Here is a 13271-nt window from a genome sequence, read left to right as displayed (position 1 = left end):
CTGGCAAAAGACTACTGTGCCAGCTGACCTCATTTACTTAAACACAAACATACTCATTATTATTATACCTCCTATATAGTATACTTGCCTCCCAATGTATTATAACAAGATGGCTTTTTTTTCCCCAATGTCATTTACAATTTATTGATGCTAACAGGTAATTATCTTTTGATGCTCAGCTGTGCATTGTGCAACAACTGCAGAAATGAAGATAAATAATTTTTTAATAGGGGAAAGGGTTTTTATAAAACATCTCAACATGAAAATGACTGCTTAGAGAAAACAGTAGCTCCATGCATGCTTTCAATTTCCAGTTTGGCCAAAAATCAGATTTAACTTACAAAAAGTATTCTCCTCCTACATACAACATGGATTAAATGCTTCTGTTAGGAAAGATAAATCGGAGCACTGCTGGGCATGCACACAGGGTGCTTGTGCTGGGGAAACAAGTTCTGTGAGCACAGGCATTTCCATTTTGAACTTCTGCACAAGTGTGCACATGTGAATATCAATAACAAGGACTCTTATCTACAAAGTCAATCCAATATGGGACTGCTGAAGTACTCGAAAGACAGAGCTACTATTTTGTATTGTCTGAAGCAAGCAGAGAATGGGAGGGAGAATCTTCAACACATTTTTAATGCAGCCCAGCCACCTCTCCCAAACTTAGTGTCAAGTTTTGTACTTCTCCCTGGTGAGAATTTGACTGGGAAAAGCAGGAAGCCGACAGACAGGGCCGCCAAGGCCAAAAATTGCTGCATGTGGAAAACTTAATATGGTTTATTATTTTTCCTATAATATTATATATGTTAGAAAAACAACTAAAATCAAAAACCATAAAAAATGATACTACTTCTCCAAAGCATATTTTCTTCCATACTGCAGAATAATGGATCTGCTTCAGGAAGCACCTCAAATGGGTAGATCTCTGGACCCACACCCTGAAAGTTTCAACCGTCCATAAACATATCCAGAATATTGTTGATTCTACATTTAGACTCTGCTCCAGAAAGTTCAGAAGAATGGGACTAGCTATAAACCAGTGAATAAACCCTATTAGGTAGGGCTACATGCTTCATTAGGAAATGCCATCGCTTGGATGGGAAACTAGATCTGAGACAATTATGAACTGAGTGACAGAGAAACATATTGCTCATCTAAAACTGGGGTTTTAATTTCCACAGTAAATTACTGTGGCACTTTCTGACCAAATCTTACATAAAAGGGATGGAATTTCCTAATGTAACGGTTCCTTCATTCTCAGAGATGAGAACAGGATTACTCTCTTGAGTTAAAACTCAAGCCAGGTTACCAGCTAGTATCAATAAGTAATTACACCATCTACAGAAATTACTGCTCTCTGTCCCAGAACTTACAACTGCTCCTTCTCCATACTCACCATTTCTGTCAATGGCAAAAGGAACATCAGTTGTGACAATTTCATAATTGCAGATCTGGCTATACTGTGGGGAACAGTCCTCGTCTATGGCTTCTACCTGCAGTATGCTGTCATAGATCTTTCCCTCTGTCACGGTGGTCTTATACACACTCTCCTTGAAAGCTGGTGAAAACTCATTGACATCCTTTACCTGGATATGGACCACCGCCCTAAAATAGGTAAAGAAAAACATCAAAGAGAAAAAATAATTTATCATGACACATCACTAACTGTTTTCAAAACACTTGAAAAGACTAACAAAACAGATCTAGAAAATACGTAAACATCTGCTAAAATGAGATATTGAATTTCTATGTTTAATTTGCCCAATTTAATATCTTAATGTGGCACTAGGTAAAAACCTATTGCCACAGCTTGTAGGGAGAGGGCTTCACAGTGCTCCCTATTAAAATCAGTCTGCCTGTTAAAACAGACCCCAACAGAAAGTCAATGCTATCATTCCAGTGTAAAATGGGTTAGTAAGAAAAAAAAGAGGAAGAGAATTACAGTAGTGTTACATTTTCACTACCTAAAAATGGTCAGCTTAGGAACATTCTTCGATATTAAAAAAGGCTCTCACCTTCTGCTGATTGTAATTATCTAATCCTTTAATTAGTTACAACACTGTACATCTTTTTTGAGGGTCAAAAATAACAGGCCTTTAGTACTTAACGAGCAAACTCTAAAGGCCTTCCTTCGAAAGAATTTGCGATCTGGTTTGATAGGCAAGGTAACAGAGGGACAGAAAAGTGAAGGGTCTTTCTAGATCAATGGCAGAGCCAGTAGTAAAGGTTGGGACCCCAGACAGCCTAGCTTAGCCTGTGGTTTACTACACAGCCACTGTGAGGAAGTGTAACAAAGTCTGGTCCCGATGGGTCAGATTTCATTTGGTCAGGATTAGACCAAAATTTTCCACAGGTGGAACTTGTTACTCACATGTGAGGGAAAACCATCATAAAATGTAACAATATGAAGCAAAAACTGTTTCTGTGACTTGATGGTTATTTGTTATTGCAGGTTTCCTTCTAAATGTGTATTCTTTTTAAATATCCTGAAAAAGTTCAGCGTGCATTATAGAGCTAATTAAATTTTTAATTGTCATGTGTCCTGGATGAGCAAAAGGAAGAATGATTACTATTAATCATTTATTTAAATAGCTCTCAGCAAAACAAACAATTTGTACAGCAGTTACACATCTACACATGAGTTAAATTCATCTTTAATGACAAATGCTCTGGAGCTTGGTTTCATGAATTGAAGGGAAAAAAAGGCACTGTGCCACTTAAGCTTATGCAGGGAACTGCCTCCACAATAAAAAGTACCACCTGCTAACCTTCAATACCTCTCTCTTCCAGAGGATTTTAATTCCTCTGAGACTTGCTGTCCAAAAGCTGAGGTCGGAAACAAACTGTGCAAAGGCAACACTGCTGTAGCTTATAAACATGCACATACTAAAAAAAGAGGGCTATTTCTTATTTCTTACCGTTTGAAATGAAATGAACAGAGACAAAACCTACTTGAAATTTGTAAGTATCAATTAAAAGCTAGCTTTCATGTCCCGGGTGATCTGTTTAGTCAATGTCTTTAACATGAAAGCAAGAATGGAAAAATAAACCAAAACTGAGATGCATTTCTCCACTTGAACAGGGATCCTGTTAAAAGCTTCAACTGGAACCACTGCAGAATGGGTCAAACTGCAGGAGGCAAAAAAGAAAAATATTTTCTAAAAGGAAAAAGGAATAAAAAGTGGATGGACTATTACAACAATGGTTCATCTTAATTTTATTTACTTTCTACCTGACTACAATATAAAAAGGAGCCCTTCGATACGATCTATACTGTAGAACAAATGTATGCCAAAGCAAAAAAAAAATTCTCCTCATTTTCACCCACTTGTGAGATTTCTTCCAGTTTGTTCCACCTGGGCCTGATCCACAGTCGTAGGCCTGGATGATGAATGTGTATTCCTTCTGCAGTTCACAGTCAATAGGACTTTTTGCTCGAAGACGACCTTCTCCAGATGTCTTGTTTAGCACAACAGCTTCGAAGGGCATTTCTTGTCCATGGATTTTAAAAGCACAGATTTCACCTGTGAGGAATAGAATAAAACAATCATAACCAGGGAGGTCTAAGTCTTATGCACTTGAGCAACACTGGAGAAGTTAGCACTGATTTGTATTTCACGTGCTGTTATAGATGGGGGAAGTACAGTCTCAGGCATCAGTTCATAATACATCCAAAAGGGTGTATTATGGATACACCCTTGGATATTTGGAGCCACGTGCTCATACAGCGTGATGCGGTGAGTGCAGCTCTGGTCACGTACTTCCCTCTTCCTCTGTCATTACTAAACGGTTTCTTAAAGCCCTAGAGACTATTCCCTGGATAGGGTACTAACATCAACATTGAGCTAATTTATTTTTGAGCTAAATTAAGAAGGCTGTATTTAGTTAAAGAAAATAGCAGAAAGAAAAATAGATAATATTTTAGAGGTGGTCTTTTCTAACTGCTGTCACTCCTTTCTTGAGCCACTTGAGCTGCCAGGTGGTAGCAGATGTTCAGATTCTTGCAGTTTAGTTTCCCAGCAGTGGAAAAACTAACGATGCAGAACATGGGCACATTCAAAATATATCTTGCTTTATTTACAGACATACATCATCTTTGGAATAGAAGTAGTTGAAGGAACACAGACAAGTGTCCCTTTTGGACATCTCAGGCACCCACCCACATTCACACACTCATACATGAATGCCTTCTTGGCAGCAACTCACTTCGCCTCCAAACTGCCTCTAATATAATAGATCCATAGCTTCTCTCAGAGGAATGCTATATAACAAAACAGATGATATAGCAAGGACTAAAAAAATTGATTTGGACACAAAAGACAACATAAAAAATCTTATGAGAATGTGAGTCTGGAAGGGGAAAAAAAACCCAGTTTCTGGTGATCCTTTTTTTTATCCTTCACACTGATGGCAAGGATATGCATGCTGAATTCATTTTTAGCCACTCCAGAATACAACTTTAAAAATATTTATACAAAGACCAATGTGGCTTAAATATTTTTATGACACATTAAACACATGCTCTTTTATGAGCAAGTCAGTCTCAGAACATGCATTATAGATACAAAGCTGTCTCCCACTCACATAATCCTTTTCCATTTATTTCCAATTTACAGTTGCAGCCTTTTGGAAATCTCCTTGCCAATCATATCCGAGTCAACTGCCAAATTCTAAATTAACTCTGAATCTAAGACCTCTAACTCAAGCCTGGATCCTCTCTTTTTCTGTTAGAATATATTGTTTATTTTTAGAGAAGAGAGTAGACAGTGACTTTATAAAAGTGCTGGAGTTCATAATTCCTATTATGTGTGAGAAAGAAAAAATGGGGGGGGATTAGGTACACTTAGAGTATAAATACAGGCTTTTTAGGATATTCCCTCAACTACCACCACATAGGCTTACCTTTATTATAATGGGAGCTGAAGCTGAGCTCAGCTATATGCATTGACATTTAGGCAGATGAATCCCACACTTAACAATTGTAATCAATCCTATGAATGTCTTTACAGGATCAGCACACAGTTGTTGTAGTAATTATGAGGCACTGGGAAAATACATTAAGTATTTGCTTGGACATTCACTTGCTCCAACCCCTCACTCAAGTGGCATGAAAGGGCAGTGTGGTTTCCCAAGACAGACAAAAGATTGTGCTCTTTTCTCCTTTGCTCACCCTCAATGAGCCCAAATATTTGGGCTATAGAAGAAGGAATGGATTTTACCCTGAGAATCAGACTCTGGAAAAGACTGACACTTTGCATATCCATAAAAGCAGGCTCCACAATGTTTATGAACTGCTGCATAGGAAACAAAGCATAAGATTAAGAGAAGGCTGAAGTGAAGCAGTTTGTTCAGCTTTGATCGTGGGCGCTGATCACTGAGTTTGTATCTCAAAGCTGTCACACATACTTTTGAGAAAAAATTATCCTAATTTCCCTGCAACTTCAAAATGAAACATTCATCTAAAATGATGTTGTGGATTTCAGTTTTATTTTAATTGAAAATGAAAATAACAGTTTAAATGGGGGATGTCTAATGGAAAAATACTATTTGTTGTGTTCTATAACAGTGGCCTTCATAGTTTCTTAATAACAAAGTTTTCCTCAGATGCACAATCCATCAACAGAAATCATAATGTCAGTGTTTTGTGTTTATTATTTTATTGATCCACTGTTTGACTGTAAACAATACAGCATTTGCAAACATCCAAGCCTACTGTTCTTAAAAAACAGAAATAGCTCAGGGCAGGAAAAAAGTTCTCTCAACCCTAATCTAAACATTTATCATTTCTTCCTCCCCAAACGCAGAGGCCTGATGCAAAGCAATCATAGAAGCAGCACATGTTCTAATTAGTTCTCAGCAACTATTTTAGAAATCTATATTCTGCTCCTATGCTAGATACTCCAGCTTTATATATAACTCTAATTTTGTCTTTTACATCCCCATTTGCCAAAGATAAAATAATGACAGCTGCATGGATATGGGAAGATATTTGTAAACACACTGCAAAAACCCCACATACACTTCCAGATTCTGGCTACAGCAACCTACTTATATGAAAACAACTGTGTATGTTTTTAAAAACTAGGTAAGAATTTTTTCAGAAGGATTCTACTACTGTTTCTGAAGAAATGAGTTAACACTGTTGAAAAATGAAAATGTATAGTAATCATAATGATTCTAAAACGGTGCCTTAATGACTACATCGGAAATGGAAACGATAACAGAGTTGTAACAAAGCAGAAGATTAAATAAGGTCCACCTTTACACTGCGAGACACATTTACAGATCTATAGAACTACTACTACAAGGCATTACAAACAGCGTCTTTAAAATATAACAGATACTGTTTTTCATTATGAAACGGAGCTACAGGGCTTTATTTAAATCCAGCTGAGCTAACCCCAGACCTACATGATGCCAATAGGAATTGTTCCAAGCTTATATTATTTATTGACGTCTCAGATACCTACTGCTATGTAACTCACTTGAGGAAAAGAGAGGGGGTCTCTCTCTTATCTAGGCTCACCATTTAAGTTTCAGAACAACCATGTTCAGGACCTCGGCACCACCCACCTTCTTTCTCCTTTGTAAGGTTGAAATAATCAGAGTGCAAATTGGGACACTGTTGTCCTCACAGCAGACAACACAGCAAAATATTGAGCTTTGTTCTTCATTTCATTTGAATGGGTTTGGGAAGAGGTGCATATAGGATTTAGCAATCATAAAAATGGTGGTGGCAGTGAGCTGGTAAAATAGGGGTAAGTTGGTGATACCACACAAAGGTAGAAGCGCATCCATGAAATCCTACAGCAGTTGCGTCCAGGGTAGAGGGAAAATACCTCTTCTCCCAGGGCCAGGATGTACATCCTGAGGGATTCCAGTTGCTTCATATAAAATCTTCTGGTTGCAGAGCTGAACTTTACTGAGTCGCTTCATTTTAATACATGTTTTAATTAAATTCTGGACATTATGTTTTCTCTTCAAATCGTTCAGACTAGCATTAGCCATAAGCACCTATTAATTTTGAAGCCTACGTTATTTTGAGAGCTCTGGTAGAGATCCATACGTTACTACCTCAGGGATAATAATCATATAATGTCCTCTGTAAAATTATAACAGCCTGAAAAAAGCTATTGACAGTTTATAATTTCTGAAACGTAACCAACAAATCTTTCCGCTGTTTAGAAATTGCTAAAGACAATGTTTCATATTCAGCACCATTTACATGCAAGATTTAGCAATTATAAGCCTTAATCAAAAAAATTGTATTACAAATTACTACCTTTTATATGAAAAACAAAACTCACGCTTCTTTCAGTAGAAATAAAAATCCCCAATGTTACTTCTTTAATAACTACACAAAATTATTCACTTGAACTCAATTTCAGAAGTTATTAAAAAAATTGCATGCTTATTTTGCAGCTACCTTTGCTTTTTCTTCAGCTTTCATTACACCAAGAATACAGAAGACTTCAAGTGAAAAGCTGGGATCTCTGACATTTGATCATTTTCATTAATAGTTAATAACAGGCAACAGTTGTATGTGAATCAGCAATCACTAAATGTTGTTTCATTTGGTTGTATGAGCTTCAACAAGGCCAAGTGCCGGGTCCTGCACTTTGGCCACAACAACCCCATGCAGCGCTACAGGCTTGGGGAAGAGTGGCTGGAAAGCTGCCTGGCGGAAAAGGACCTGGGGGTGCTGGTCGACAGCCGGCTGAACATGAGCCGGCAGTGTGCCCAGGCGGCCAGGAAGGCCAATGGCATCCTGGCCTGTATCAGAAATAGTGTGGCCAGCAGGAGCAGGGAAGTGATCGTGCCCCTGTACTCGGCACTGGTGCGGCCGCACCTCGAATACTGTGTTCAGTTTTGGGCCCCTCACTACAAGAAGGACACTGAGGTGCTGGAGTGTGTCCAGAGAAGGGCAACGAGGTTGCACCGGGGAGGTTTAAATTGGATATTAGGAAAAATTTCTTCGCCGAAAGGGTTGTCAAGCACTGGAACAGGCTGCCCAGGGAAGTGGTTGAGTCACCATCCCTGGAGGGATTTAAAAGATGTGTAGATGTGGACCTAGGGATGTGGTTTAGTGGGATTTGGCAGTGTTAGGTTAAAGGTTGGACTTGAAGATCTCAGAGGTGTTTTCCAACCTAAACTATTCTATGATTAACTACAACCAGAGTTCACTGCATGTTCTATCCTCTCCATTGGCCTTATGATTGCTTATGGAGCAGAGTTTACACAACTGTGTTCAGGACACGTCTATGTGCGTGACTTTATGCACATATATTTGTTCCTGCCATTAACTCCCAAACCCTTTGCTAATTTCAACTACGTTTTAAAAAGATGAGTTGTTTCCCACAAGTGCTATGAAATTATGCAGCTGCACAATACAGAGATGCTACAGAAATAGTGTAGGGGTGACAAAGAGGTCACATCTCACTAGATAGCAAACAGTCCACACAAAGACCTTGTAAAAGCTCAACAAGAAGAAAAGCTTCAGTTCTATCTCACACCTTTTTGGTACCAGTAAATCAAACATGAAGCTCAAACCTGTAGGAGACCAGGCTTCACTAGTTTACTGCTGACAAAATTACTCATTTATATGCATATCCTGTTCTGTGATTTTATTACTCTCTAGCCTTTTATTATATTTCTATGTGTGTTTTTTCTCAGATGCACAAATCAATATAGCTGATCATTTATTTAGAATAAAGGTTGTGGTTTTATACTTCCTGAGGTAAGCTCAGTGTCCCTGAAAGAGCCCGAAGTGCCTAAGAGTCAAAGCCGCGTGATCACACACAAATCCACTCACACCTTAGAAGAGAGAAATACTCTGCTCAGGAGAGATGCATCTGGAGCTTCAATTCAAAGAACAGAAACAGGAACGCCATGACCAAGGTGTCACTGTGACCTCCGAAGACTTGCATATGAATGACAATAACACTGTTTTTTCCTTATGTGTGTTGTTCAAGAACTTGATTCAGCTACATGGATCCATCATGTCATAACAGAGGTATTTGACAACCATCAGTAATGAATTTTCTTCATATATTACATGGCACAACTAGGCTTCCAAGAACTTTATAAGATGTATAAATTTGCTTGTGGACATGACTTTCCTCTTGCTATAACTAAAGGTTTTAAGCTGCTCTTGTTGGCGATATTGAAGTACTCTTAGTCTGAATCAGATTTGAATCTTCAACGCTTTACATGTGCTATTCTCCACATACAGATGGACATCCAAACACAAGCACGCTGTTCTTCGAACATTGATCACCAGAGATCACTGTTGGCAGTCGAATGGAAATCTGCAAATAAGCAGTGCAGTTAGGACTAGTATTCAACTTGATGTCTGTTTTCTCAGAAATGCAGCATGGAACCACTACGTGCAGTCGATGTTGGGTTTTTCAGTAAGTTTGTTTAGGGGTTGCTGTTTCTCTTTGTTTTTTTAATCCAGCCTTCCAGGATAACAACTGTACACAAGTTTCTCTGCTGGAATCCTGCAAATAGTGTGGAGCTGCCAACCTTTTGAGTGTCTCTGTGCCACGGGGAAGGTTTACTGCTTGGACAAGTTTTTCTATCATAAGCTGTAGCTACTGTTTAAATAATTACAGAACATAGAAGGTTACATTTTGAGGGAGGAAAGGATAGTTGTTTGGGAAAAGGAGGCAAAATAATAATTAGAGGTGTAAAATATCTTTAAGGATAGAAAAAAAAATAAGGCAGTAACTACTGTATATGCTTTTCCAGCTCATTGAAGTCAATGCTATTAAACTCATACCGAAATACTAAAGTCCAGGAAGCAATACTGAAATCATAAACAGAGGGAGGTGTTCATATCTTAATAAAATACAAAAATTATTATTTCCTCATATCTAATTTTATGGGCAACAAGCTCTGCAAAGCAAGAGCATAAATCCACTGCTACCCCTCCTATGCTGTTCCTATGGATTTGAAATTGGAAAGTGGAGGAAACTGCACTTGCACTTCAAGTGATTCATTGTTGCCATAAGTTCACACCAATTGCTCAGGATAAAAAGATAGTTCTGTGGGTAGCATATAAGCAGCAGTCATATCTGGGTTTCTTCCTGCTCCACAATAAGTTTCCCAGGGAAGTCACTTAGGTCATGAAGGCACTCAGCAACAAAGCATCTGAAAAACCTACTCTACAATTTTGTTTAAATAAGCTTGTTTAAAAAGTGTAATTTTTATGGACACGCTCTGATTATAGTGAGATATATGACCACGTTGCTCTGTTGGAAATTAGACCACCACTGCTTAGATGCATAACGCATCACATTGTGCACTCAGATCCACACAAGAGATCCTTGCACTCCAGCTTCAGTGATGGAGAATTGATACATGTTTATTTGAAGACTGCAATAAACATTGAGGTGGATCAGAAAAACATGTAACAAGGAGATAAAGGTTTGTGCACATAAAGATGTGCTTAATTAACTAATGCTCATACAGTTCTCAAACACCTTCTATTCTAAAAGCATAGAAATATAAAATACTGTCATTCGTTCCTCCCATCAATCAAACGCATATCAAATTAACATTCTATTGTGTAAATAACCTCAAACATTTCTTAATCTTTTCTGCTTTCTGAAATCTGCAAGATTCAAGAGAGAAAGAAAGCAAGAAGTTATGATTTTAAGAACAGTACCAAAAAAGTATACTATTATAATCAATATATGGAGCTCCATGCCCACCTGCAACAATAGAAGGCTTTTGTTAACCTCATATTTCATGTTTGCAAGTATCCTGTGGATTCAGCAGTGCACCTGAGTATCACACAAACACACACTCAACACATAGAAACAGCTGTCCCATTTAGTTAGAATGCTATAAGGCTTAGCACAGTCTCTTTAGCAGTTACGTGATCATTACTGAGAAATATTTGCCTTGCCATTTTTTAGAATACCACATTATAATGAACTAGTTGAAAAATAATCCTGCAACTGCGCAGTTAAACCTGCAAAAAAGCATGTTAATAAAAGGAACTTTATCCTCCAGGAGCTAAAGTGGAGCATAATTACTCATTCCCAATTGGGTCATTTTCTGATCTACTTGTTCACATGTGTCAATAACAATCATAAACACATGCATGGGTCGTCATCTTCACACACACTACCTGCATTATTTGATTAGCGTTCACTTGAGGCTGCAACATTTGCAATCAGCAATTGCAGATTTCTTGCTGCCGCAGCAAATGAAGCATCACTTTGCTTCAGACAGTCATCTTTCAGTAAACACAGAAGCCCAGATGCTACCACTGCCCTAATTCCACATCTGTGTCTGAAGGATGGATCATGAAGCTATTTCACCTCCAGATTAGTGAGGTCTACACTGAGAAAAATAGGAGATAACTTGCCTAGTGAGGCACTGACCCATTTTACTGCGTATATCCTTTGAGAAAAGTGAACCTTTTTTTATAAGATAGACCCAGAGGTCTCTGCATCTAAGATTAAAAAGGTTATTACAATGCTTGCAATAAATTCTAGCCACTAAGTATTGCTGAGCTGTTGAAGGACAAATGCTAATAAAATACATAAAAGTAGCTAATGATGTATAATGTGACTAGAATTTCAAATTAAATAAAGACCTAGGATTAGGAATGTTGGCTAGCAAATATGTACTGCTTACAGAATTCGTACAGTCTGGTAAGCAAACCTAACACAAATATTTTCTGCAGCAGGATAGGTGCACCAACATGACCTGCTAGATTTGGCTCCCTTGTGAGATACACAGAGATAGATAAGAAAATGAACAGCACCATGTCAGACTCAGATTAGAAAATCAGCAGCTGTTTAGTCTATTGAGGACTCAGCAGACTGACAGAAAAACTTGCTTTTTAATTAAACCACTTTCCCTGGGGTCCTATATCAATGCAGACAATTTCTGAGATAAAGAAGCTTGGAAAATGTTGCATTTATTAAAATTATCCCTCTGAATAATTTAAAATGTATTGTTTTGGGGTATAGTTGGCTAATTCAAAGCACACGGTGAATGATCAATTAATTCTTCTGCTTCTTTTTACTCAAAGGCATCAGTCAGCTTTAACTTGAGAACTACACCAGGAACTTTGGACTGGCTAGGACATAACACAAACAGTGGACTTGACCACACAAATCAAAGGAGGGGCAAGTACTAGGAGCTAGGGCTGTCCCGCAAAAATAATAACCATAAAATAATTCCAAATATGTAGACCAAAACAGAAATGACTATTGGGCTCTACAGAAAAGCGAGGCAGAAATAAAGAATTGCCTACTGGTTGTTTTCAATAGACCTGTGTCCTTCTTCCAGCATGCCAATATTTTGAGATAGCTATTCACCCTCTTTTTTTCTCAGATTTGTAATTTGAAAGATCAGGTCGATGATGACAAAATGCCATTTAAAAGTATTACAGAATCACCCAACAGCAATGGGTGGTCACTTGAGGCTATGTGCAAATGGGAGTCTGCAGACAGTTGGACGCCAGCAGCTCTAAGCTAGAAACCAAGTAGTCACATTGGCATGGTGCTGTACTTCATGAACAGGTGCCGACTCCTGGCTGTCTCGTGGCTAGAAAGCCTGGAGGGAGAGCACTCTGGATGTGCACATAAGACATAAGAAAGGACTGCAAGATCCTCCTGTGATTTTTACATTTTTTTTTAAATTGAGGACAGAGAAAGTGAATTTTTATGGGAATTTTCTCCAAAGTGTGTATGCAGACATGTCAGGTTTGCAAAAATAAGCATTAGAGAGGTGCAATGCAAAATACCTTTGGATAATTGCGGAATTTTCGCAGCATTGGCAGCCTATGAAGTGAGATAAGAGGGGAAATTATGCAGTTTGGATCTTTTCACTGGCTCCTAAAACCTTATTAACATGGACAGTAAAATATCTCAGAGACACATTAGGTATCTCAGGACTGTTTCACCTTATACCCATAAAAACATAAGTGAGAGAGAACACAGTGAGTGAGAGGTTAGGAAAGGGGTAAAGTGCTTACGCATCCCCAAGTTTTCACTCAGCTATTTACTCTGCTACGGCCTCTTCTTACAGAAGCAGATTAAATAAAAAGCTTAGGAACATTAATTCAATCTTGGCATGGAGCCTGGGCACAAGGGTTTAATCTGTGCATCCTGCAGACATGCAGTAAAGTAGAGCACTGAGTTTAATTGTTACAAGAGTACCATATGGTTCCTCCCGATCATGGCTTTTTTTCATTTGTTTTTACTTCCACTTGTCTGTCTTTAAATAATCTGAAATATTCAGCTCCA

General features: G+C 38.3%; 1 protein-coding gene across 1 annotated transcript in view; it reads right to left on the bottom strand.

Moving 5' to 3' along the window:
* The window catches only part of CLSTN2 (calsyntenin 2), a 268987-nt gene that overhangs the window by 89948 nt on the left and 165768 nt on the right, over positions 1 to 13271 (bottom strand). The window contains exons 4-5 of the mRNA XM_009325105.1: positions 3332 to 3527; positions 1400 to 1608 (exon numbers count right to left, since the gene is read on the bottom strand). Coding sequence (XP_009323380.1) covers positions 1400 to 1608; positions 3332 to 3527 — 405 coding nt within the window. The remainder of the gene's footprint in view (positions 1 to 1399; positions 1609 to 3331; positions 3528 to 13271) is intronic.

This window comes from Pygoscelis adeliae, unplaced genomic scaffold (genome assembly GCF_000699105.1).
Source record: "Pygoscelis adeliae isolate BGI_AS28 unplaced genomic scaffold, ASM69910v1 Scaffold155, whole genome shotgun sequence".
NCBI lineage: Eukaryota > Metazoa > Chordata > Aves > Sphenisciformes > Spheniscidae > Pygoscelis > Pygoscelis adeliae.
This window is presented reverse-complemented; position numbering and strand designations above follow the sequence as displayed.